Source organism: Myxocyprinus asiaticus, chromosome 24, assembly GCF_019703515.2.
Source record: "Myxocyprinus asiaticus isolate MX2 ecotype Aquarium Trade chromosome 24, UBuf_Myxa_2, whole genome shotgun sequence".
Classification (NCBI taxonomy): Eukaryota; Metazoa; Chordata; class Actinopteri; order Cypriniformes; family Catostomidae; genus Myxocyprinus; species Myxocyprinus asiaticus.
The window spans coordinates 36,767,594-36,793,336 of record NC_059367.1 but is presented as its reverse complement, the minus strand read 5'-3'; the positions used below and the strand labels follow the sequence as shown (position 1 = coordinate 36,793,336).

The 25,743-nt window shown below is 38.9% G+C and overlaps 1 protein-coding gene across 1 annotated transcript; it reads right to left on the bottom strand.

Moving 5' to 3' along the window:
* Nucleotides 1-4,573: 4,573 nt before the first annotated feature.
* LOC127415472 (DNA-directed RNA polymerase III subunit RPC4-like) lies at nt 4,574-23,168 on the bottom strand. The gene is made up of 9 exons (XM_051654246.1): nt 23,033-23,168; nt 17,919-18,090; nt 17,769-17,812; nt 15,852-16,006; nt 12,075-12,196; nt 9,625-9,811; nt 9,068-9,318; nt 8,709-8,861; nt 4,574-5,301 (listed from the first exon to the last, which is right to left on the bottom strand). Exons 2-9 carry the CDS (start codon nt 18,075-18,077, stop codon nt 5,185-5,187), a joined length of 1,188 nt encoding a protein of 395 aa, XP_051510206.1. The 5' UTR covers nt 18,078-18,090; nt 23,033-23,168; the 3' UTR covers nt 4,574-5,184.
* Between the last annotated feature and the right edge of the window lie 2,575 nt (nt 23,169-25,743).

Below are 25,743 nucleotides of genomic sequence, written 5' to 3'. Positions count from 1 at the left end.
TGTCTCATGTATAGGGGGCAGATTGTTGCCATCTGGTGCAAAAAAAGAACAATTACATGACTTGAAAATCATATCATGACAAAATATAACCAGTATAAGGCTACAGAGATTCACTAATTCATTCCTGGTTGTAACAAGCTACATATGCTGAGTTCGGAATGGCATACTACCTATACTCTCTTACTACTATTGCCATATGTGTCTATGGCAGAAATAGTATGAGTAGTATAGTAGTATGCCATTCCAAACTCAGCCATACACTCACTGAGCACTTTATTAGGAACACCTGTACACCTAATTATTAATTATCAAATCAGCCAATCATGTAGCAGCAGTTAAATGCATAAAATCACACAGATACGAATCAGGAGCTTCAGTTAATGTTCACATCAACCATCAGAATGGGGAAACAATGTGATCTCAGTGATTTCAACAATGGCATGATTGTTGGTGCCATATGGGCTGGTTTGAGTATTTCTGTAACTGCTGATCTTCTGAAATCTTCACACACAACAGTTTCTGGAGTTTACTCTGAATGGTGCCAAAACCAAAAAACATCCAGTGAGCGGCAGTTCTGTGGATGGAAATGCCTTGTTGATGAGAGAGGTCAATGTAGAATGACCAGACTGGTTCGAGCTGACAGAAAGGCTACGGTAACTCGGATAACCGCTCTGTACAATTGTAGTGAGCAAAATAGCATCTCAGAATGCACAACATTTCGAACCTTGAGGCGGATGGGCTACAACAGCAGAAGACCACGTCGGGCACTTTATCAGGACCATAGTGTTCCTTATAAAGTGCTCAGTGTGTGTATATGTGTGTGTTTGTATGTGTTATGGTCTCATACATTCATTTTGGTGTGTGTGTGTGTGTGCTGCATTGTGGCTGAATTATTGATTTTTATTTGAGAAATCCCAAAATAAATTGCTCTGTGTTATAGTCTCACCCATTCATTTCTTATTTGACCGCGAACAACACGTTTTTTTTTTTTTTTTTTTTTGTCAAGCGGCCTAATCTCATCAAGTTCAGTCCACATTTTTTAGTTTTCAGATGGCAAATGTAGGAAAAGTAACCAAGCATTTAGCCAATCAGATGAAGTTTACCAATTTTATTAAAAAAACAAAATTGATTTTGGTCAAAAATGACCTAACAGTGCACAAGGGTTCATTGTTTATTTTCATACTTTAAGATGAACAATTCACATGTTGTTAGCCTTAAAGTTAACATGAGATCAAAATGGACCCTATATACTTTATAAATACATGCTTGGTCTTATTTTTGTCTTTTGATTGGTCCACATTATTCCAAAGAAAAAATGTTGGTCTTCGTAATCTTTAATGAAAATGTAATAACTCCTTTAAAACGACTTTCCTTTTTCAGCTGATATCCCCTCTCCTCCAACTGCCTGTCATTTACAGACCACTTTTCATGATTCAATCAACTCTCAGTGAATAAAATCAAGTCCCACCCTTTTCCCATTAAATATCCTGCTTCACTTGATAATACACCTCATCACAGAAGTAAAATGGGTAGCAAACACCATTTCAAATGGACTTAAATCCCAAAACAGACAACTACAAACAATGTAATCAATGTTTTAAACAGATTTCATATTAAACTGTTAGACTATATTCTTGGCTGTGTCCACAATGAGTTTGGCATGATCATACTATACATTTTTACTGTGTTTGTGCTGTGTGAGTCAAAGGTTGTATTCTGTTGGATATCGCTGTATGTGTTTGGAACTGACTGTGATTGAATGCATAGAGGAAAGGGTCGAGGCAGGCATTCACAAAGGAAAATGCTATCAACAAGTCCCAGCTGTCCTTACATGTTTTAGTGCCTCTAAATCTGCTGCCATAGCAGTCAGTGACAGCCCATTAAACAGGTGCAGTGGCATCCAGAATACGAAGAAGACCACAACTTTACTGGTGACCACCTGTGTCATCCGAGTGTTGCTGCTGTTATGGAGTGTGCTCTGCCTCACTCTTTTATGCAAAGAGAAATATAAAGATGCCATGGTGGAGAATGGGACTACAAATCCCAGCATGCTCTGCTCCAAAAGAACAAAAGTTTCCTCCAAAGGGCCACGATAATCCACTACACATTGTGAATTGACTCCAGAATTAACTGTCCAAACAGAGAGTGTAGGTGAGGCGATGCAGCCTCCAAGTGCCCAGAATGCTCCAAGCAACACCCTCAGACCAGTAAGCCGCAGTCTAATCCAGTGTTGAGGATACAGCACCTGTAGAAATCGCTGCATTCTTAGTAGAGTCATATTGAACACACTGGTATTCAGGCTCCAGTATACCAGGAAAAGCAGTAGCTTACACCAAAACAAGCCCAGAGTCCAGTTATGGAGAAGGTTGTACATCAACACGGGCAGCAGGAGCAGAGAAAGCAAGTCTCACAAACTTAATATCAAAGTTAGCGTGAAATTCTCCCGCTGGCTCTGAAAACATTTTACAATCACGCTCACTACTGCCAGATTACCAGGGATGCCAACCAGGCAACACAAGCCCATAACTACACTTGGAGCCACTCGTCTCATATCCCAGGGATCGATGTCTTGCAATCCTAAACTCTGCAAAGACATCCACACCACAGTATTTTACCAGAGTGTCTGCCTAGAGTAATATGTTATTTAGTTTCTGTGCAGTACAACAAAAGGTGTTTAAAAAAAATTATGGGCATGCCCTGTTCTTGATTAGAATTTATTGCATGTATGATAACATTAGTTACACAAGTATGTTATGTAGTGGCTCCCTGCTGTTTTGAATGTGTTGTTTATTTGCTTGCTACTGTAGATACAGGAGCACAGGAGTTTTATGTTTCAAACCCATGAATTCTTTCTTCCGTGGAACACAAAAGTGCAAATTTTCAAAAATGTTCACACTGCTCTTTTGCATAAATTGAAAGCCCCAAAAAGTACATAATGTCATCTAAATAGTCCATATGACTCAAATGCTATATTCCAAGTCAAACACTTGATGTGAGGAACAGATCGAAATTTAAGTCATTATTCACTGAAAATCTTCTCTGCCATAGCTCTCAAATCTCATTGCGCATGTTCATATTCAGCATTGATGTGTCGTGATTCATTCCGCAAAGTTTGATGTTATTGGACAATTGTGAAATTTCGTTGGGTTTCGAAGAAATATCAAGTTGTAGTATCAACAGCAATCGGCATAACAGCGAAAACAAATTCCAAAGGGGAAGCGTATATAAGGAGAAAAGCAAAGGCCCTAAAACTGATCCCTGTGGCACTCCATACTTAACTTTAGTTTGAACTGACAATTCCTTGTTCACACAGACAAAGTGTTGCGTTCAGATATATAGGACTTAAACCAAGCTAATGCCTGTCCACAAATGCCAACATAATTCTCAAGCCTATCCAAGAGAATGTCGTGATCTACATTGTCGAAGGCAGTACTAAAATCTAAAAGCACTAGAAGAGAAATGCAGCTGCGATCAGATAAGAGCAAGTCTTGACTTGATGTTTCAATGTATTAATGGTTCTGTAAGCGATTTTAACGGTTCTAGAACTTAATGTAGCAAAATAGCATTTTCAAGCTTAGCGAGTATTGACAACAGTCAAATTGATTTAAGGTGTTATATTTTATTTCACCCATTTCGTTTATATTTTTTAGGGAATAGGAGATTACAAAACTGGCATTTTTACCTTTTCTCAAGCAGTTCCAAGGACCTTTGACACCAAATATTAGAAACACGCATCAAACACTGTCATCATGCAAATGTTAAAACTTTTAGTGTTATTGCTGTGCAGAAGTGCCATAAACATTCAAAAGCAAATCATGTTTGCAATGCATGTCGTATTTGTGTATGACCATTGTGTATGTAAAGCTGTGAGTGGAAGAGTCGGTGTACCAGGTGAAAATAGACTATGGAAACATGTATATCTTATGTTTGGAAAATAGACAACTGTGCAATGTATACAAATGGGCTATGGACCATATACTTAAATTTTCTCCTCTGCAACAGGTGCCTGAAACATCAACTTTAGATAAACAGGAAATACAATTGCCCAGGCGGGTTATTGGCAGAGTGTTTTGTGGATTTTGAATGTTCATTTGTAGCCCTCCCATTTTAATTATTGATGTGATGTCATTTATACTATACCAATTTGCCAATAGAAATATGATGTAACATGAAGTCTGTTTCTGTAGTCATTAAAGAAAATGTGGAACTCATCAAATGTGGAGACAGGTGGCAAGACGCCATCAATATGTACACTTACATTGTTTAGCCTTGATGCTATAATTTTACATTAATACAAAAAATAGCTCATTATATATTTATAGTTATAAAACATTTTATGAAAAAATGTGGCATTTTAAGTGCAATCACTTACATGAAAACGAATACAATATTTACAGTAATCACCTCATAGATGCAGCAACTGATTTGAAGTAGTAGGGAGCATTATTGCACTTCTACTGGCGTGATTCACACCGCTTCTCACGTGAATGGAAAACGCCTGTACAAACTAGAAACAGCAAGATCACAAGCGAAGCCTGCTGCACATCGCGTCCTGTGTAAATCCATCTTTACACAGCAAAATTCTGCGGGTGAGGAAGGTGTGGGTGGATATTGAGCATGTGTGAAACCAGCTTTTTAATGCTGCTATACACTGTGAGAGTGAAGTTAAAAAGAAACTCGCCGCTAAAATCATATCCTTGTCCATTGTGTGAAGCATCGCCCACACAAAGGTCACTGCCAAACCAAGCAGCTTCCTATTGGTCAATGCAGCATCAATGTGATTGATTTTATCCTTGGGAATTGATTGTACCAAAATAAAGACAGGTGAAAAAAATATTTTCATACAAAACAAAAATGTGGACTGAAAGAACAGAGCAATTCACGCCAGTTTTTATTAACTTAATGTTTCACACTCAAACCAGGATTTTTACAAACTTTTTTATACTGACCCATAATATTTACAGGTGTGATAGTGTCTCATATACAGCACACTTGAATGTGACTTCATTTGTAAATTCTTCAAATAAACTTCCGTATATAGAATATAAATAATTTTCTTTAATTTGCTCAATGTTTTCCATCTGTGACAGTATATGAGAACATTGTCTCACAAAAGGATATAAACTGCTCTGAACATGCAGAGATTATTTCAAGTGAAATGTTGGCAGTTCCAGCTGCAGCTCCTTAAGCTCGGTTTTCAAGAAGAGCCTGGAAGTCAGGTGAACACACTAACTTGTGTTTAATGTGGCCCAATACAGACATCTCTCCCCTTCTGCCCTCTGTATTTACTAATACCAATTCCTAACAAAAAAAGAAAGAAAAATGAAGAGTAAGTGATATCATAGGACAAATAAATATATACAATATATAATATATGAGTAGTATACAGATTAAGTTTGTAACATTGGTTTATAGAGATCAGCCAATGCATGGAGCACTGAGGCCATCTACTGGTAAAAATCGTTATTTCATATCATATTTATTTTATTCCAGCAGATGGTCCTAATGTGCCAGATATTTTTTTTTTTTTAGAAGTGAAGATGAAATGTGCTTATTTTACAGTGCATCCAGAAAGTATTCACAGTGCTTCACTTTTTCCACATTTTGTTATGTTACAGCCTTATTCCAAAATGGATTAAATTCATTATTTTCCTCAAAATTCTACAAACAATACCCCATAATGTCAACTTGAAAGAAGTTTGTTTGAAATCTTTGCAAATTTATTAAAAATTAAAAACGAAAAAAATCACATGTACATAAGTATTCACAGCCTTTGCCATGACACTCAAAATTGAGCTCAGGTGCATCCTGTTTCCACTGATCATCCTTGAGATGTTTCTACAACTTGATTGGAGTCCACCTGTGGTAAATTCAGTTGATTGGACATGATTTGGAAAGGCACACACCTGTCTATATAAGGTCCCACAGTTAACAGTGCATGTCAGAGCACAAACCAAGCCATGAAGTCCAAGGAATTGTCTGTAGACCTCCGAGACAGGATTGTATCGAGGCACAGATCTGGGGAAGGGTACAGAAAAATGTCTGCAGCATTGAAGGTCCCACTGAGCACAGTGGCCTCCATCATCCGTAAATGGAAGAAGTTTGGAATCACCAGGACTCTTCCTAGAGCTGGTCGCCTGGCCAAACTGAGCGATCGGGCGAGAAGGGCCTTAGTCGGGGAGGTGACCAAGAACCCGATGGTCACTCTGACAGAGCTCCAGCGTTTCTCTGTGGAGAGAAGAGAACCTTCCAGAAGAACAACCATCTCTGCAGCACTCCACCAATCAGGCCTGTATGGTAGAGTGGCCAGACGGAAGCCACTCCTCAGTAAAAGGCACATGACAGCCCGCCTGGAGTTTGCCAAAAGGCACCTGAAGGACTCTCAGACCATGAGAAACAAAGATTGAACTCTTTGGCCTGAATGGCAAGCGTCATGTCTGGAGGAAACCAGGCACCGCTCATCACCTGGCCAATATCATCCCTACAGTGAAGCATGGTGGTGGCAGCATCATGCTGTGGGGATGATTTTCAGTGGCAGGAACTGGGAGACTAGTCAGGATCGAGGGAAAGATGAATGCAGCAATGTACAGAGACATCCTTGATGAAAACCTGCTCCAGAGCGCTCTGGACCTCAGACTGGGGCGAAGGTTCATCTTCCAACAGGACAACGATCCTAAGCACACAGCCAAGATAACAAAGGAGTGGCTCCGGGACAACTCTGTGAGTGTCTTTGAGTGGCCCAGCCAGAACCCAGACTTGAACCTGATTGAACATCTCTGGAGAGATCTGAAAATGGCTGTGCACCGACGCTCCCCATCCAACCTGAAGGAGCTTGAGAGGTCCTGCAAAGAAGAATGGGAGAAACTGCCCAAAAATAGGTGTGCCAAGCTTGTAGCATCATACTCAAAAAGACTTGAGGCTGTAATTGGTGCCAAAGGTGCTTCAACAAAGTACTGAGCAAAGGTTGTGAATACTTATGTACATGTGATTTTTTTTCGTTTTTTATTTTTAATACATTTGCAAAGAATTCAAACAAATTTCTTTCACGTTGTCATTATGGGGTATTGTTTGTAGAATTTTGAGGAAAATAATGAATTTAATCCATTTTGGAATAAGGCTGTAACATAACAAAATGTGGAAAAAGTGAAGCGCTGTGAATACTTTCTGGATGCACTGTATATGAAAATTAAAGGAGTAAGTTATAAATTTAGATGTAAATTAGGACAAAAAAAGGGGGGGTCTAACACATTTGATATTTTGGGTCAAATTTGACACGAACAGTAAAACTGTTAACCACTAATGAGCAGTGATTTAGGGTTAAGTAGAATGTGTGTATAGAGTGGTATCCAAAAAGTCGGAGACCACACTGAAAACCTGGATTTTTTTTTTTTTTAAATCAAAGAAAAAGGGGGACATAGCAAACAAAAGAAAAAAATTATTATATATATATATATATATATATATATATATATTTACATTTTCTCAATATTTCTTTGTACAATTGTTATGCTGATTATATAATTTTATGTTTTTTATCAAATTAGAAAACAAACACATTTTTTACAAGTGGTCTCAGGCTTTTGGACCCCACTATGTGTGTAGTATTTAAGCAAAAACAGGTTATGTTCTACAAAAACATATGGTTTATCAAATGTATATATCTGAGCGATGTATAAAAGTATTTGTGATAAATGTTGTGTACAGTAATCTGGTACAACTTATTCAAAAACTAAATAGGGTTTACATGCAGTTCAAACATTGGGAAAACCCAGCTGAGTTCTGCCATGATGAGACATCCCTACTTTGTTTAATCATGTGATTATTGAACATATTTTGTTACATTGTACTTTGGACCATTTGGATGTACAGGTGCTGTGAAAACCTTTTCACACCAGCAGTTAGCACCAACAGATTTCCCCACAAAACGACTGATTCAAGGAATAGTTCATCCAAAAAAAGAATTCTCTCATCATTACTTGCCCTCATGCCATCCCAGATGTGTATGACTTTCTTTCTTTTGCTGGACACAAATGAAGATTTTTAGAAAAAATCTCACAATGCAATTGAAAAGTGGCCAAAACTTTGAATCTCCAAAAAGCACATAAAGGCAGCATAAAAGTAATACAATACATACTAATGGTTAAACCTATATATTCAGAAGTGATATGGTAGGTGTGGGTGACAAACAGATCAATATTTAAATCCTTTTTTACTATAAATTCTTCTCCCTACCCAGTAGATGGCAAAGAATGCAAATCGACAAAAACAAAAGAAGAATGTGAAAGTGGAGATTTATAGTAAAAAAAGAAAAAGGACTTAAATATTGATCTGTTTCCCACCCACACCTATCATATCGCTTCTGAAGACATGGATTAAACCACTGGACAAGTATGGATTACTTTTACGCCGCCTTTATGTGCTTTTGGAGCTTCAAAGTTCTGGTCACCATTCACTTGCATTGTATGGACCTACAGATCTGAAATATTCTTCTAAAAATCTTTGTGTTCTGTAGAAGAAAGAAAGTCATACACATCTGGGATGGCATGAGGGTGAGTAAATGATGAGAGAATTTACTATTCCTATAAGCCATTCCGGTGAGGTCAACATTGAATGGCTTGTGGCTTTAGATTAAATTCTACCTGACATTCAATGACCTGGAATGATGAATGAAAACCTTAACAGCCATACTGATGAGGAATCTAACTGACCTGGAGGAAAGCACAGGGGGTTCCAAGGGCCACATCCAGGGTTATGTTACCCAGAATAAGCTGCACTTTGCCAGACTTCCTTACCAGCATCTTCCCAACCAAACCCTCCTGCAGTTCCTTAAGACAACAGCTGTTCTCTTCTTGTGACTCCTCCTGGCAAACACATACAAGAGAAGAACAACAACATGAGTACATGCAAAAATGGACAAGCAAATTTACTCTGTTCACAAACTTCTGTAACCTAATGTAAAAAAAAAAAAAAAAAAAACATAATTAAGACCATACATTTAAAAATAATACGAGGCTTGCTAGGTGGAGATTTAACCAAATTATAAATGTCTTCTGCAGCAAGTGCCAACCTGTGTCTCAGTCTTTTGCATCATTGCCTGTCCATCACTTGATTGCACCTCTGTTTTGGTGGGCCGTGCATCACTGGTCGGTGGTTGCCCAGGCAGAGCATCAGGCAGCTGCATGAAGAGAAGCTCCTCCTCTTTACAGTGATTCCACACCTCCAATAAATCAGGCAGCAGATCAGGCTCAGGCAAGCGTGGCAGTCTGAACGAAGGCTCCACCTTCTTTTGTTCAGGAACTTCCAAAGGCTCCTGCTTGACTAAAGAGGGACATTAAGATGCAAAAGTGCTGTTTGGTTGCTAGGGTGTTCAAGGTGGTTGCTAACCAAATTTTTATTACACTGTAAATCGCTAGACATGGCTTGGGGCCTTGCTTAAACGTAAATCTTGGAATTTTTCATCCAGCAGGCGAAAACCAGAATTCTGATTGGTCTATGCTTAAAGACCAGAATTAAATACTCCATGTTTGGCCTCTGTTCCAGGACAGCGCTCCTGGTTAGACACCCCACTCATAACACAAAATACTAGCTAGTATATGCTATAACACATCTAAAAAAAAAACATACCCTTCACTTCAGCTCCAGTGCTGTCAGTGTTCATTAATTCAGTATCTGAAGAGTTCTTCTCTGATTTTAAGTCAATGTCCTCAATCTCTTCACTAAACTCCTCTTTGAAGACCCAGCCAGACACAGCCAGTGGCAGCTGCACAGGACAGCTTTCTCTTTCACCTTTCAGGTGAGGGTCGTCCAGAAACTGCGGCACACATAACCGAAGGCTTGTAAGTAACAGATAACAAAGACTCTCTGGCATAACTTCCTCAGTCAGGCAACTGGTATCTGCATTTAGGTGAATCTCACAAAAACATGTCCACGTCATATTTCTACAGAGCCCCTAAGAGGACAGGCCAAAAATTGCTTTCCTGAAATAGTTTTGCTTGCCCTCGCAATAGTTTGAGTTTCCTTGCAATAGTTTGCTTTCCTTTGTGATACGTTTTATGTTCCCTCACAATAAATTTTGTTCCCACGCAATAAATGTATGGTTTTACTACAGTTACCATATTTTAACCTTGCTATTCAAAGTGAAACCATAGTAATAATACAGAGAAAAATGCATAATTTTGTGGTTATTGTTTTACTACAAATACCGTGGTATTTGTAGATAACCACAAGATTAACCATGGTTATTCCATAGTTAAACCATGGTTACTATATGTATACAGTATACTGTATTAAAAAAACAAAAACAAAGACCTTGAGAGGACAGGGTGGGAATTATTTTTTTTGAAATAGTTTTGTGTTCCCTTGCAATAAATGTGTGATGGTTTTACTACAGTAACCATATTTTAACCATGATATTCATAGTGAAACAATAGTACTAATACAGGAGAACGAAAATTGTGGTAATAAAATTCATAATTTTGTGGGTATCATGGTTTTACTAAGCAAATACCAAAGTTTAACTATGGTTTTAATAGGGGCCTGGGTAGCTCAGCGAGTATTGATGCTGACTACCACCCCTTGAGTCGCAGGTTCGAATCCAGGGTGTGCTGAGTGACTCCAGCCAGGTCTCCTAAGCAACCAAATTGGCCCGGTTGCTAGGGAGGGTAGAGTCACATAGGGTAACCTCCTCGTGGTCACGATTAGTGGTGCTCGCTCCCAATGGGGCACGTGGTAAGTTGTGCGTGGATCGCGGAGAGTAGCATGAGCCTCCACATGCCGGGAGTCTCTGCGGTGTCGAACAACAAGCCACGTGATAAAATGCGCGGATTGACGGTCTCAGAAGCAGAGGCATCTGAGACTTGTCCTCCACCACCTGGACTGAGGTGAGTAACCGCGCCACCACGGGGACCTACTAAGTAGGGGGAATTCGGCATTCCGAAATTGGGGAGAAAGGGGATAAAAAAAATAAATAGAAAAAACTATGGTTTTACTATAGTAATATTTTAGTAATACTTTAAAATAAGGTTACATTTGTTAACATTAACTACATTAGTCTTGTATCACCCTGAAGGGGTTTATTTTGCAATAACAACCAGCTGACTGTACATTATCCCTCTTATTACACGACTACTAACCAAATAAATAAATACATGGACATAAAATATTGATTTGCATTGAAATTATGTAATTTGAGATGAAAGAAAATCGCTGAACAGCTGAAATCAACCTCCAGTTTGCACTGGAGTTTTCTGTTGGTTGTTGTATGCTAACCATTATTTGATTTTTTGATTTTTTTTGATGAAAACTATGCTTTTAATACAGTATACTGTATCCATATAGTAACCATACTATAGATTACCCATGGTTAATCTTGTGGTTACTATGATTTTACTAAAAATACCATGCTATTTGTAGTAAATTCAAAATAACCACAAAATTATAATTTTTATTAACATTGTTTTTGTTTTCCTGTATTAGTACTATGATTTTACTACAAATATCAAGGTTAAAATATGGTTATTTTAGTAAAGCCATGGTAAATTTATTGCATGGGAATGCAAACTATTTCAGAAAAAAAATTCCCGCCCTGTCCTCCGAAATATCAAAAGAAAACAAATAAGAGATTTCATTTGGCAATGTAACAATATTTTCATTACAAAATTCTCATTACCACATTGTGTCAGGATGTTTCACTTCTGGGTTTTTTCCACATTATTCATTATTAAATCAGCATAAATTAATGGCAGTACAACAAATACTATCATGATGTATAATTACTTTACATTTTCTATAATATATACAATTTATACAATATGCGATTGCTTATTTGTTTTTATTACAGAATTGAGAATAATGGGGGGTGGGGGGTGGAGGGGGGATTGTCATGTAAATAATGTCACAATGCAAATAATCTTAATGGTTCTAATAACTAGTTTTAATTTTTTTAAGCAAAATATATTTTATTATTTCTCTCTTGTTTTTTGGGTGAATGTTCTTGACAGGTTTGGTGTGATTCACCCATTTACAGTAACTTAGTTTGCCAGTAAATAAGCTATTTCTTGCTTTTGAAAACACACCTTTTCCTTCTCAAGTTTGCGCAGAATTTCTTTAGTCTCCTCTTCTGTCTCGCGCTCCTTTTTGATGTTGATGATGGGTGAAGGGCCACTGCTTGGTGTTTCTCTGGCATCATCATATAAACCTAATCAAATGAAAAAATATTGTAGGTTTAACACAGAAGTGATGTCTTTACAGATAATGCGAAGTATCTTTAATGTAAAAAAAAAAAAAAAAAAAAAAAAAAAGCCTGCAACCACCAGACATTGAAATGCCCTAATATTCTGAATCAGAATGAGCTTTATTGCCAAGTATGCTTACAAATACAAGGAATTTGTCTTGGTGACAGATGCTTCCAGTGCACAAACAATACAACAACAAGACAGAGATAATAATAAAAAATAGAATAAAAATAAAAATAGAATAGAACAAGTATATATTCAATATACAAGACAATATACAGGTGCATCTCAATAAATTAGAATGTCGTGGAAAAGTTCATTTATTTCAGTAATTCAACTCAAATTGTGAAACTCGTGTATTAAATAAATTCAATGCACACAGACTGTAGTAGTTTAAGTCTTTGGTTCTTTTAATTGTGATGATTTTGGCTCACATTTAACAAAAACCCACCAATTCACTATCTCAAAAAATTAGAATACATCATAAGACCAATAAAAAAAAAATTTTTAGTGAATTGTTGGCCTTCTGAAAAGTATGTTCATTTACTGTATATGTACTCAATACTTGGTAGGGGCTCCTTTTGCTTTAATTACTGCCTCAATTCGGCGTGGCATGGAGGTGATCAGTTTGTGGTACTGCTGAGGTGGTATGGAAGCCCAGGTTTCTTTGACAGTGGCCTTCAGCTCATCTGCATTTTTTGGTCTCTTGTTTCTCATTTTCCTCTTGACAATACCCCATAGATTCTCTATGGGGTTCAAGTCTGGTGAGTTTGCTGGCCAGTCAAGCACACCAACACCATGGTCATTTAACCAACTTTTGGTGCTTTTGGCAGTGTGGGCAGGTGCCAAATCCTGCTGGAAAATGAAATCAGCATCTTTAAAAAGCTGGTCAGCAGAAGGAAGCATGAAGTGCTCCAAAATGTCTTGGCAAACGGGTGCAGGGACTTTGGTTTTCAAAAAACACAATGGACCAACACCAGCAGATGACATTGCACCCCAAATCATCACAGACTGTGGAAACTTAACACTGGAATTCAAGCAACTTGGGCTATGAGCTTCTCCACCCTTCCTCCAGACTCTAGGACCTTGGTTTCCAAATGAAATACAAAACTTGCTCTCATCTGAAAAGAGGACTTTGGACCACAGTTCTTCTTCTCCTTAGCCCAGGTAAGACGCCTCTGACGTTGTCTGTGGTTCAGGAGTGGCTTAACAAGAGGAATATGACAACTGTAGCCAAATTCCTTGACACGTCTGTGTGTGGTGGCTCTTGATGCCTTGACCCCAGCCTCAGTCCATTCCTTGTGAAGTTCACCCAAATTTTTGAATCGATTTTGCTTGACAATCCTCATAAGGCTGCGGTTCTCTCGGTTGGTTGTGCATCTTTTTCTTCCACACTTTTTCCATCCACCATATTCTAGGTCAGGAGAATCTATGGGGTATTGTCAAGAGGAAAATGAGAAACAAGAGACCAAAAAATGCAGAGGCATGTCAAGTTGTTGTCGGGCATATTGAAACTGGGCTTTTTTGTGGCATTGGCTTGTTTCTGGCAACTCGACCATGCAGCTCATTTGTGTTCAAGTATCGTCGTATTGTGCTCCTTGAAACAACCACACCGTCTTTTTCCAGAGCAGCCTGCATTTCTCCTGAGGTTACCTGTGGGTTTTTCCTTGTATCCCGAACAATTCTTCTGGCAGTTGTGGCTGAAATCTTTCATGGTCTACCTGACCTTGGCTTGGTATCAAGAGATCCCCGAATTTTCCACTTCTTAATAAGTGATTGAACAGTACTGACTGGCATTTTCAAGGCTTTGGATATCTTTTTATATTCTTTTCCATCTTTTTAAATTTCCATTACCTTGTTACGCAGGTCTTTTGACAGTTCTTTTCTCCTTCCCATGGCTCAGTATCTAGCCTGCTCAGTGCATCCACGTGACAGCTAACAAACTCATTGACTATTTATACACAGACACTAATTGCAATTTAAAAAGCCACAGGTGTGGGAAATTAACCTTTAATTGCCATTTAAACCTGTCTGTGTCACCTTGTGTGTCTGTAACAAGGCCAAACATTCAAGGGTAATGTAAACTTTTGATCAGGGCCATTTGGGTGATTTCTGTTATCATTATGATTTAAAAAGGAGCAAAACAACTATGTGATAATAAATGGCTTCATATGATCACTATCCTTATATAAAAGGTAGTTTTTTTTTTGCATGATCAGTCCTATTTTCAAAATCAATGCCAAAATTTCACAATTTCTGCCAGAGTATGCAAACTTATATATATATATATATATATATATATATATATATCTCACACACACATACATATGTATATGTATATATATACATAGTGCAAATACAAATCTGTTATATACAGGTACGAGGGAATGTAATGGCAGAAGAGGTTGGATGTGTTGGATAAATATAAAAAGACTAAACGTTGTATTGCACATAATTATTGCTCAATGGGGCAGTTTTAGCTGTTCATAAGGTGAATGGCCCGAGGGAAAAAACGGTTCCTGTGCCTGACGGTTCTGGTGCTCAGTAGCATCGGCCAGAAGACAACAGTTCAAAAAGGTAGTGGACTGGGTGAGTGGGGTCCAGAGTGATTTTTCCAGCCTTTTTCCTCAATCTGGAAGTGTATAGTTCTTGAAGGGAGGGCAGGGGACAACCAATAATCCGCTCAGCAGTCCAAACTGTCCTTTGTAGTCTTCTGATGTTCGATTTCGTAGCTGAACCAAACCAGACAGATATTGAAGTGCAGAGGACAGACTCAATGACTGCTGAGTAGAACTGTATCAGTAGAGCCTGTGGCAGGTTGAACTTCCTCAGCTGGCGAAGGAAGTACAACCTCTGCTGGGCCTTTTTCCACAGTGGATTCAATGTGGGTCTGCCACTTCAGGTCCTGTGAGATGGTAGTGCCCAGGAACCTGAATGACTCCACTGCTGCCACAGTGCTGTTCAAAATGGTGAGGGGGGTCAATGTTGGGGGTGTTAATCCACTGACAGGCTGGTAATCCACTGACAGATAGACGTGGGAACAGAGAGTTGGTGTAGTTTAGTCTAATTAATGGTCGACCAATATGGCGCTCTCAATGACCCATTATTTAAATAGTACCTTTGGTCCCAGTATATTTGGTTACATTCTTGCCTACTGTAATCAAATGTATCTTATAAAAGGGATATTTCTGGCTCTTAAATCAAATTGAATAAGGGTCTTATATTACTGTGAAGGGGTTTATTTTGCAATTGTATATTATCCTGCTTATAAGATGGCTACACACCAAATAAATAAATAAATACAAAGAGATGAAATATTGATTTGCATTGAAATTATTTCATTAGCTTAATTGTAGAGACCATGAAGTGATAACAGAGACAGACACAAGCAATACAATTCAGGAAACATAGATCACCCAGAAGACAGGTCAGTTATACAGTGTTGTGGACAACGGTCATTAATCAGAAATATCTGACCAATGAATGGGCCGATTGACCAATCAGAGTCAAGAATTCCTGAAAGCAGTGTAATAAATGTCACTAATTACATACCCGACTCATTTAAAAATAATCATCCTAATGATTATTCTAATTTCATACCCCAGAAACCTGCTGTACCTTTTCTCTTGGCCATCATCTCTGCTGGACCCTGCTCAAAAATTGAATGTGACTGGATGACCTCAGGACGACCCCGGCCTCTTCCCCGCACATCCCGTTGTCTGCCTCGATCTACATCTTTCTTATCTCGTCTCTGTCTCTCATCAGTTTTCAAACTGTAAAAGCAAAAAATAAATACATAAATAAGCGTGCAAATTAAAATAACCCCATACTGCAAGCAGAGAACAATGAACATGTTTAAATGTACTTCATTTTCTGATTGAGGTCCATATTCTGGTTAAGCTTTTATTCTGAAAAAGACGTTTACATGCTTCACCACTCTGGAAACAGACTTCTTGAAATGCTCTTGTTATTTATTACGCTGCGTTTTACAGTGGCAATAAAAAGTGTGAACCCTTTGGAATTAGCTGGTTTTCTGCATTAATTCATAAAATCGTGATCTCATCTTCATCAAAGTCACAAGTATAGACAAACACAATGTGCTTAAGCAAACAACACACAAACAATTATAATCATTCATGTCTTTATTGAATACATCCCATTAAATATTCACAGTGCTGTGGAAAAAGTAAGTGATCTCTTGGATTTAATAACTGGTTGATCCTCTTTTGGCAGCAATAACCTCAACCAAACATTTGCGGTAGCTACAGATTAGACTTGCACAACATTCACATGGAATTTTGGAACATTCTTCTTTACAGAACTGCTTCAGCTCAGCCATATTCTAAGGATGTCTGGTGTGAACAGCACTCTTGAGGTCATTCCACAGCACCTCTATTGGGTTCAAATTTGGGCTCTGACTGGGCCACTCCAAAAGTCTTTTTTGAAGCCATTTTGTAGTGGATTTACTTCAATGTTTAGGGTCATTGTCCTGCTGAATCACCCAACTTCTTCTGAGCTTCAGCTGGCGCAGAACAATCCTGACATTATCCTGTAGGATATCTTGAAAAACTTGGGAATTCATCTTTTACTCTGATTGCAAGCGGTCCAGGCCCCAAAGCAGTCCCAAATCATGATGCTCGGCTGGACGGCCACTTTTAGGGTGAGTAGCCACAGTTCTAAATCATCTCCATTTATAGACAATTTGTCTAACTGTGGACAGATGAATATCTAAGCTTTTTAAAATAACTTTGTAACCCTTTCCAAAGCAACAATTCTCGATTGTAGGTCTTTTGAGATCTCTCTTTTTGAAAGGCATGGTCCATGTCAGCAGATGCTCCTTGTGAACACAAAACTCAAAATGTTGGAGTGATTTTTATAAGTCAAAGTATCTCTAACCCACACCTCCAATCTTGTTTCATTAATTGGATCCCAGGTTTGCCAACTCATGACTCTAATTAGCTTTTGTTGACTTCATTAGCCTATGGGGTTCACCTACTTTTTCTAACCTACACTGTGAATGTTTGAATGATGTATTCAATATGTACAAGAACAATACAATAATTTGTGTGTTATTAGTTAAAATAGTTTGTGTTTGTTCATTATTTTAACTTAGATGCAGATCAAACCAGATTTAAGGACAAATTTATACATAAATGCAGGTAATTCCAAAGGGTTCACATACTTTCCTTGCCACTTTAGTAACTTTGGACAGTAATGGCAGTAAATATTCATTTAGGATGGATATTATGATTAAGTTGTGTACATGACCCAAAATTCTGATTAATATAGGAATATACCAGCTGTCTTAATCAGATTTCTAGAAACCAGAATATTGGTTTAGTCTAGTTATGGCTATCAGGTTAATGAGTTTACATGGCACTTATATAATCAGAATATGACCAAATTCGTATTAATATCTGAATATTCTTGTGCATGTAAACGTAGTCGTTGAAGCATTTATAATATCAGCAATTAATTATTGGTTAATATATTACTGGTAAATAGACGACAGTTATAAAACAATTTGTCACTTACTCCTCTTTAGATTTTCGACCAATAATATTGGGGGTGAAGGTTTTCTGCGGGGGGAAAAAGAGAGCACTTTAAATTGGAGTGTAATGCATCTAGAATTTATGGTACTGACTAAACTGTATTCCATGTGTTCAGCTGTGTATGTAGGATTACCTTTTTCACACCCCCTAAAGTGAGGTCTCTAGAGCGCATCATGGGCAGGCGTCCTGGAGTGATGGATGCAGGCAGCCTGCGACCCACCGGTAACCCTCTGCCTCCCCCTACAGGTGTCTGTGGAGGCCCGCTGGAGTCTCCAGAGCCTGACATGTCCATTCTTCCTAATGCACTGTAACATGTCATAGACAACACAAATGTGGTAACATTACATACACTGCCTGGCCAAAAAAAGTACACAGTATGTACATATACACTGATCAGCCACAACATTAAAACCACTGACAGGTGAAGTGAATAACATTTATTATCTTGTTACAATGGCACCTGTCAAGGGGTGGGATATATTAGGCAACAAGTGAACAGTCAGTTCTTGAATTTCATGTGTTGGAAGCAGGAAAAATTGGCAAGCGTAAGGATCTGAGCGATTTTGACAAGGGCCAAATTGTGAAGGCTAAATGACTGGGTCAGAGCATTTCCAAAACAGCAGGTCTTGTGGGGTGTTCTCGGTGTGCAATGGTTAGTACCTACCAAAAGTGATCCAAGGAAGGACAACCGGTGAACCACCGACAGGGTCATGGGCGCCCAAGGCTCATTGATGTGCGTGGGGAGCAAAGGCTAGCCTGTCTGGTCCGATCCCACAGAAGAGCTACTGTAGCACATACTGCTGAAAAACTTAATACTGGCCATGATAGAAAGGTGTCAGAACACACAGTGCGTCGCAGCTTGCTGCATATGGGGTTGCTTAGCCGCAGACCTGTCAGAGTGCCCATGCTGACCCCTGTCCACTGCCGAAAGCGCCTACAATGGGCATATGAGTGTCAGAACTGGACCATGGAGCAATGGAAGAAGGTGGCCTGGTCTGATGAATCACGTTTTCTTTTATATCATGTGGACGGCCGGATGCTTGTGCGTCGTTTACCTGGGAAAGTGATGACAGCAGGATGTATCATGGGAAGAAGGCAGGCCAGGGGAGGCAGTGTGATGCTCTGGTGAATGTTCTGCTGGGAAACCTTGGGTCCTGGCATTCATGTGGATGTTACTTTGACACTTACCACCTACCTAAAGATTGTTGCAGACCACGTACACCCCTTGATGGCAACAGTATTCCCTGATGGCAGTGGCCTCTTTCAGCAACATCATGCGTCCTACCACACAGCAAAAGTTGTTCAGGAATGGTTTCAGGAGCATGACAAAGAGTTCAAGGTGTTGACTTGGCCTCCAAATTCCTCAGATCTCAATCCGATTGAGCATCTCCTGTATGGGATGTGCTGGACCAACAAGTCCGATCCATAGAGGCCCCACCTCGCAACTTACAGGACTTAAAGGATCTGCTGCTAACGTCTTGGTGCCAGATACAAAAGGACACCTTTCAGAGGTCTTGTGGAATCCATGCCTCGACGGGTCAGAGCTGTTTGGGCAGCACGAGGGGGACCTACACGATATTAGGTAGGTGGTTTTAATGTTGTGGCTGATCGTGTATGTCATATGTCTTAGGCTGCTGCATTGTCTCTCAATGTTCCAACATCTATTCATTAACATAGGCTGTTATAATGTAGTCCGTTACAAAAAGTGCAAAACAGAGCATAATCAAAATATACTGCATGATATTTTGTCATTTTGTGAAGACTCGCTGGCCAGTTCTTCCTTCTCTGTTCTTCCTTCAGGTTACCATAATAAGCTTAGTAAATGCACACTACTGTTTCTGAACCGTGTATCTGCAAACCATGCTTTCCGTGATGCCATAATCATCGCGTTTTTAAAACGCATTGTTAAATTGAAAATAGTTTTGAAGACCCTGCTTTCTGTAACATTCAGCTGTGCTCCATCTAGATGTTTGAAAGAAAGATTTCGCCTTGTGTGTGCATGCGCTTCTCCAGAGTGTACAGCGTCGTCTCTGCCCCGTAGAGAAAGTCACGCTGCACTCTGTTGGAGTTTGTTGCTGTGATGATTCATGCAATGGAACGCCACTTTATGTTGGACTTACAACTTGTGCTGAAATCTTCAGCTCTGATTTCACTGAGATGCGACATCACACAAACATGTCGGCACTGAGGGAGATTTACAGTCAATGATAAAACTTCAAAAGTCAAAAGTCAAAATTTCAACATTATATGACAATACAACCTGTTTAGCAAAAGTGTGCAGAGACAGATGTTCAAAACACAATCCACCATTCTCAAACTTTATTTTGATTATCGCAAACCTGTAGAACAAACGTTAGCATTGCAGCATCATTTATCAGTTTGGTTGTTATGAGATGTCTCTGTTGACATTCAAGGTACCAATGACAATGTAATCAATCTCAAAATTAAAAATAAGGCCCCTCTTTGATACGTAGTGTAGTTATCAGGTAGTTGTCACCGAATTAATTTTCAATCTCATTTTCATTATCGTTCACTGCTGTCACTTCTAAGCAATCAGATACTCAAGTACTCGTGCCCATCCCTAGAACTGACCAACTGAAGCATCCCCAGATCATAACACTGCCTCCAGAGGCTTGTACAGTGGGCACTGTGCATGACGGGTGCATTGCTTCATGCGCTTCCCTTCTTACCCTGACGCACCCATCGCTTTGGAATAGGGTAAATCTGGACTCACCAGACCACATGACCTTTTTCCATTGCTCACAGTCCAATCTTTATGCTCCCTAGCAAACTGAAGTCATTTTTTCCGATTAGCCTCAATAACAAGTGGCTTTCTTGTGGCCACACAGCTGTTTAGTCCCAATCCTGTAAGTTCTCGTCACACTGTGTGGAAATGCTCTTACTTTCACTATTACACATAACAGTGAGTTCTACTGTCGATTTTTTACAATGTGACTTCAAGAGTTTTAGTGATCTCTGATCACGATCATTCAAGATGTTTCCGACCACATTTCTTTCGCGAAGCTGATGGTTCACCACTATCCTTCCAGGTTTTAATAATGCGTTAGACAGTTCGTAACCCAATTCCAGTGATTTCGGCAATCTCCTTAGTTGTTTTCTTTGCTTGATGCAGGCCAATAATTTGCCCCTTCTGAAACACAGTAACATCTTTTCCACGATACGTCTTCCGACATTGTTGTTTAAGAAATGAGAAGCTACACACTGCATCAGTTAGGGTTAAAAGAATTGTTGCCAGCTGAAACACATTAATCACTGCAATATTGATCCAGTCATAGGCTCTTAAAGCTACACTATGTAACTTTTGGCCCTCTGGCGGTTAAAAAATAAAACTGCGTCTTGCGGAAGAACATTGTTTTGGTAATGACGCAAGTAGAGCTTCAGCTCTGCTCCTCTGCGTGGATGAATGTGGTTCGAGGCACCGGTGTACACACTGATATAGGACATCTTATCAGAGTGAACGAACAAATAAATAAAAAAAGGAAAAGATGGATATCTGAAAACATGTCTTCTAAGCAGGTAAGTGCCATATCTTATGCTGCTGTTTTGACTTATTGGAAACATTGATGTTTTGAAATAAATGACGTTACAAAAGTTAGGCAACGTTCGTTAACATAGACAATGATTGCTAGTCTGATAAAGTCAAATGTTGTAGATTGCCATTGTTACCAACCAGTGGTCAACATCATTTCAAGACTCACATGTCCTTGGCAAGCCTAGGACTAAAGGATTTATTTATAGAAATTATTGCCGTTATAAAGAAAAAAAACACACGTGTGCTAGCAAGTTAAATGTTCTGCACCAATTACAGTATAATTATTGTACTTTATTGTATTGTAAATTAATATTATATACAGAGATGTGTGTGTGATTACACAATTATACATAAACCATATCAATAAATGATCTACCTGTTGAGTAGAAAAAAGCCATCTCTGGGTCGCCTTTAAATCCTTTCAGATCTCGGAGTTGTCACCACCACTGAAAAGCCAAGCTAATGTTGATTCGGGTTTTATTACGGACTGAATGATCCATGATCAATTTATCTCGTTGTTGTGACAACAAACTTTAAGGTTCAAGCTACTCCCACACCACACAGTAGCCGGAGCTTATTTTCTCTGTGTACGGATATGACGTGAACATGCACGGGCGAATGACGTATGCAGGGCCGTCGCTTGTGGGGTGAAAGGTGGTAACGATTCTAGGGGCCCAAAGGTCCAGGGGGGCCTACAACAAATTCAATACTGTATTATTTTAATAGGAGAGGGGCCCAGAGCAATATATAGTCAGGGGGCCCAGAATTTCCTGCTACGGCCTTGGACGTATGTATGCAATTTTCCGAGAAATCGGTCCAGACAGCTCTAAAATATAAATCATTATTATAGATTATAGGTTTATCAAAGTGTATTTGGGTAAAGACATGGTTTGGAAGATGGATTTTTGTTGCACTCTCTCATTAATAACATTTTGTTATTTTTTAATAACAAATAAAAGTTACATAGTGTAACTTTAAGTATCTGCTAATTTAAATCCAAACGGCGACTTTTAATTTTTTGGACAGGCAGTTTACAGTAGACCACAGACATAAGGGATCACTGTGTCATTCTGCGTCATTTTCAAATCACTGCAACTGAGTCTAGCAATGTAAATGTAAAGCCCGATTTGACATGTAAATGCAATTGACCCTGCCTTTGTCAAAAAGTTCAAATGAAATTCCGGCAGGATCTAATTTGACTTCTATTGGATACGATGTGTTTAAAGCAATATTACAGGTTCAGTACAAGTCGACATCATTTGTTGCATAATATTTATTACCACAACTAATAATTTTTTGACTTGTCCCTACTTTTCTTTAAATAAATAAATAAATAAATAAATAAATAAATAAAAAACACAAATCGAAGTCACAGGGAGACACTTAGAATGGAAGTGAATGGGTCAATTTCTTGGGGGGTTTAAAGTCAGAAATGTGAACCGTATAATTTTATAAAAGCACTTACATTAATTCATCAGTTAAAACTCATGTATTATTCGAGCTCGTAATTTTTTGTCATTTTAGGGTTTGTTGACATTCATGGCAACGAAGTTGTAAAATTGGATATATCAGTCACACATTTATATTTAAATGTAGACACGACAGACCGGCACTTTCTCTCTAAACACATGGCAACACATGGCATGACAAACAGACTGGGAGAGAATGAAACAGGCTCATGACAGGACACTTACCAGCGCGCTGACTCTGGGTTTGGATGGTCGTCAACTACAGTCTTGCAAAAGAAACCAAACTAATATTCAGTTCAAGTCTAAATCGATATTTTAATGATGATGTGCTTTCAGGGCGGAGTTCCACGCGCAATGGTACTTTGACCTGAATGACGACACGATGTTGTCTCCGAACGTCAACACTGCACCACCACATGCGCAGACTCAAATTCAGTTATTTATATATTCACCACTTTTTTATTGAGAACAATTCAGATTCTTCAAAAAAACATATTTAAACAACAGTAACAGTACATATTTAAAATAAAATGTTAAAAACATTGTTATAAAACAAACATGTCAGGGTGGTCCGTGTAACGCTTTACAATTCAAATACAAATACAAAATACAAATATAAAAAAGGCTCAGCAGAGGTTGTACTTCCTTTGCCAGCTAAGAAGTTCAACCTGCCACTGGAGCTGCCGACTCAGTTCTACTCAGCCGTCATTGAGTCTGTCCTGTGTACATCTATAACTGTCTGTTTTGGTTCAGCCAGCAAATCAGACAGTCAGTCAGGACTGCTGAGAGGATTATTGGTGCGCCCCTGCCCACCCTCCAAGACCTGTACGTCTCCAGAGTAAGGAAATGTGCAGGTAGAATCACTCTGGACCCCACACACCCTGCCCACTCCCTTTTTGAACTGTCGCCTTCTGGCCGGCGCTACAGAGCACTCAGCGTCAGGACAACCTAGGGTGACCATACGTCCTCTTTTTCCCAGACATGTCCTCTTTTGCTGACCTTAAAAAAAATCTATTTAGTTGCATTATGATGTGCATCTGATCTAATACTTCATTGTGTGTGTGCGCATGTTTGCATTGCTTTAACCCCTCTTTGTAAGTCCCGCCTTCTCGCACACCAATTGGTCGATTATAAGAGGCTTGCAGCAACTATTGGCCAAATTCCTGCCTGTCAATCTCTCCACGAACGCGCAAAGCACTGTTGTGTTCGGCATCAAACAGTTGCTTGACAGTATCAGCAAATGACAGCTGAGTGGAAATAATGCCCAAACGAAAGTGCAAATTTACAGAAGAATTGCACCTAAAATTCCCATGCTTTCGTCCAGCTCGAGATCCGTGGGAAGCAGAATGTATGACATGTAAAGCTGGTACTTATGTGTCAGTTGATAATAAAGGTGCAAGTGATTTAGAAGCACACATTAGCTCTGTGAAGCATAAAGGGTCAGCAAAAGGTGAAAGTTCATCAGGTAAATTAACTGACTACTTTTTGCGACCAGGTAAAATTGTTATCACATTGCTTCATTTTCCATGGCCATTCAAAATAATACTAATAGTTAATGAAGGTACATTCATGGCATCAAATATTTTATTTGAGTACATGGACATTCAAAAGAATGTTGGAAATTTTTATTTATTTATATATATTTATGTTATGCTAATAGAGTGTCTTTTTCACTGTATTAAAGTTTGCATTCATAGTATCACTGTTTTGAACCCTATTATTCCACCCCACCCCAATCTCCTGGAGATGTACGTGTGCTATCTGGGGACTTATAAATGATTTTCTGATTTGGCCATATCCACTTTGCAGAAAAAAAAAACAAACAAAAAAAAAACAAACAAAAACAAACAAACAAAAAAAAAACACATAGAGCATAACATAAATCTTTGATTCTGTCCTTGCATGGCTGTTAGGGTAAAATGACCCATTGCATTTTAATTACACATCAGGCTATGAGAAGGCAAGTCATCTTCAAACCATCCAAGTGTAGCTAGGAGTCCTGGTATTGGGTGATAAATAACCCACACACAAGCACATAAAATCAGTCACAGGCACACAGTTTACAATGAAGAACCTAGTATCAGAAAACACAGACTTGAACATTTGATCTTCAGAGCACATCTGTTCTGGCAGTCTGAAGTCATTGTGCTCTGAGATATTGTGTCCTGTTCAGTGATTTGTGAGGTGATTCTGAGGTGCTGAGTTTGCAGGGGGATGCACTGCTTGTGACCATATGGTGCAGCATTTGGTTAGTTCTTCTATAGGTTGTGACTTCGGAACGTCCTGTCCTTGATTTACACCATGCAAGAGTGAACAGTGATATCATTAATGCATCCAGGGAAACATTTATTGGAGTGATTGTCCTGTTACAATGAATAAAATTAGAACCAATGCAGTGGTGACTCCACTTATATGTGTGTGTGTGTCTGTGAGTGTGTTGATTTACGAGGACATTTTTTTAGGTTACAAACTGGTAATTACAAGGGTATTGCTATAAATGTGGTTTATGAGGACATTTCTAGTGTCCCATAATTCAAATCGCTTAAAAAAACATACTAAATAATGTTTTTTTGAAAATGTAAAAATGAAAGTTTTTTGTGAGGGTTATGTTTAGGGTTAGGGTTAGGGGATAGAATCTATAGTTCGTACAGTATAAAAATCATTATATCTATGGAGAGTCCTCATAAGGATAGCAGCACCAACGTGTGTGTGTATATGTTTATACTACATTACTAGGATAGTAAAACCTGAGATTGCCTACCTTATGGGGCCCAGCCAGCGGTCCCCACGAGGGAAATTTCTGTAAGGGTTAGGTTTAGGGGTAGGGTTAGGGTTGGGGGATAGAAATTATCATTAGATCTGTATAAAATCCATTAAATTCATGGAAGTCTATGGAGAGTCCCCACAATTATATAAAAACAAGTTTGTGTGTGTGT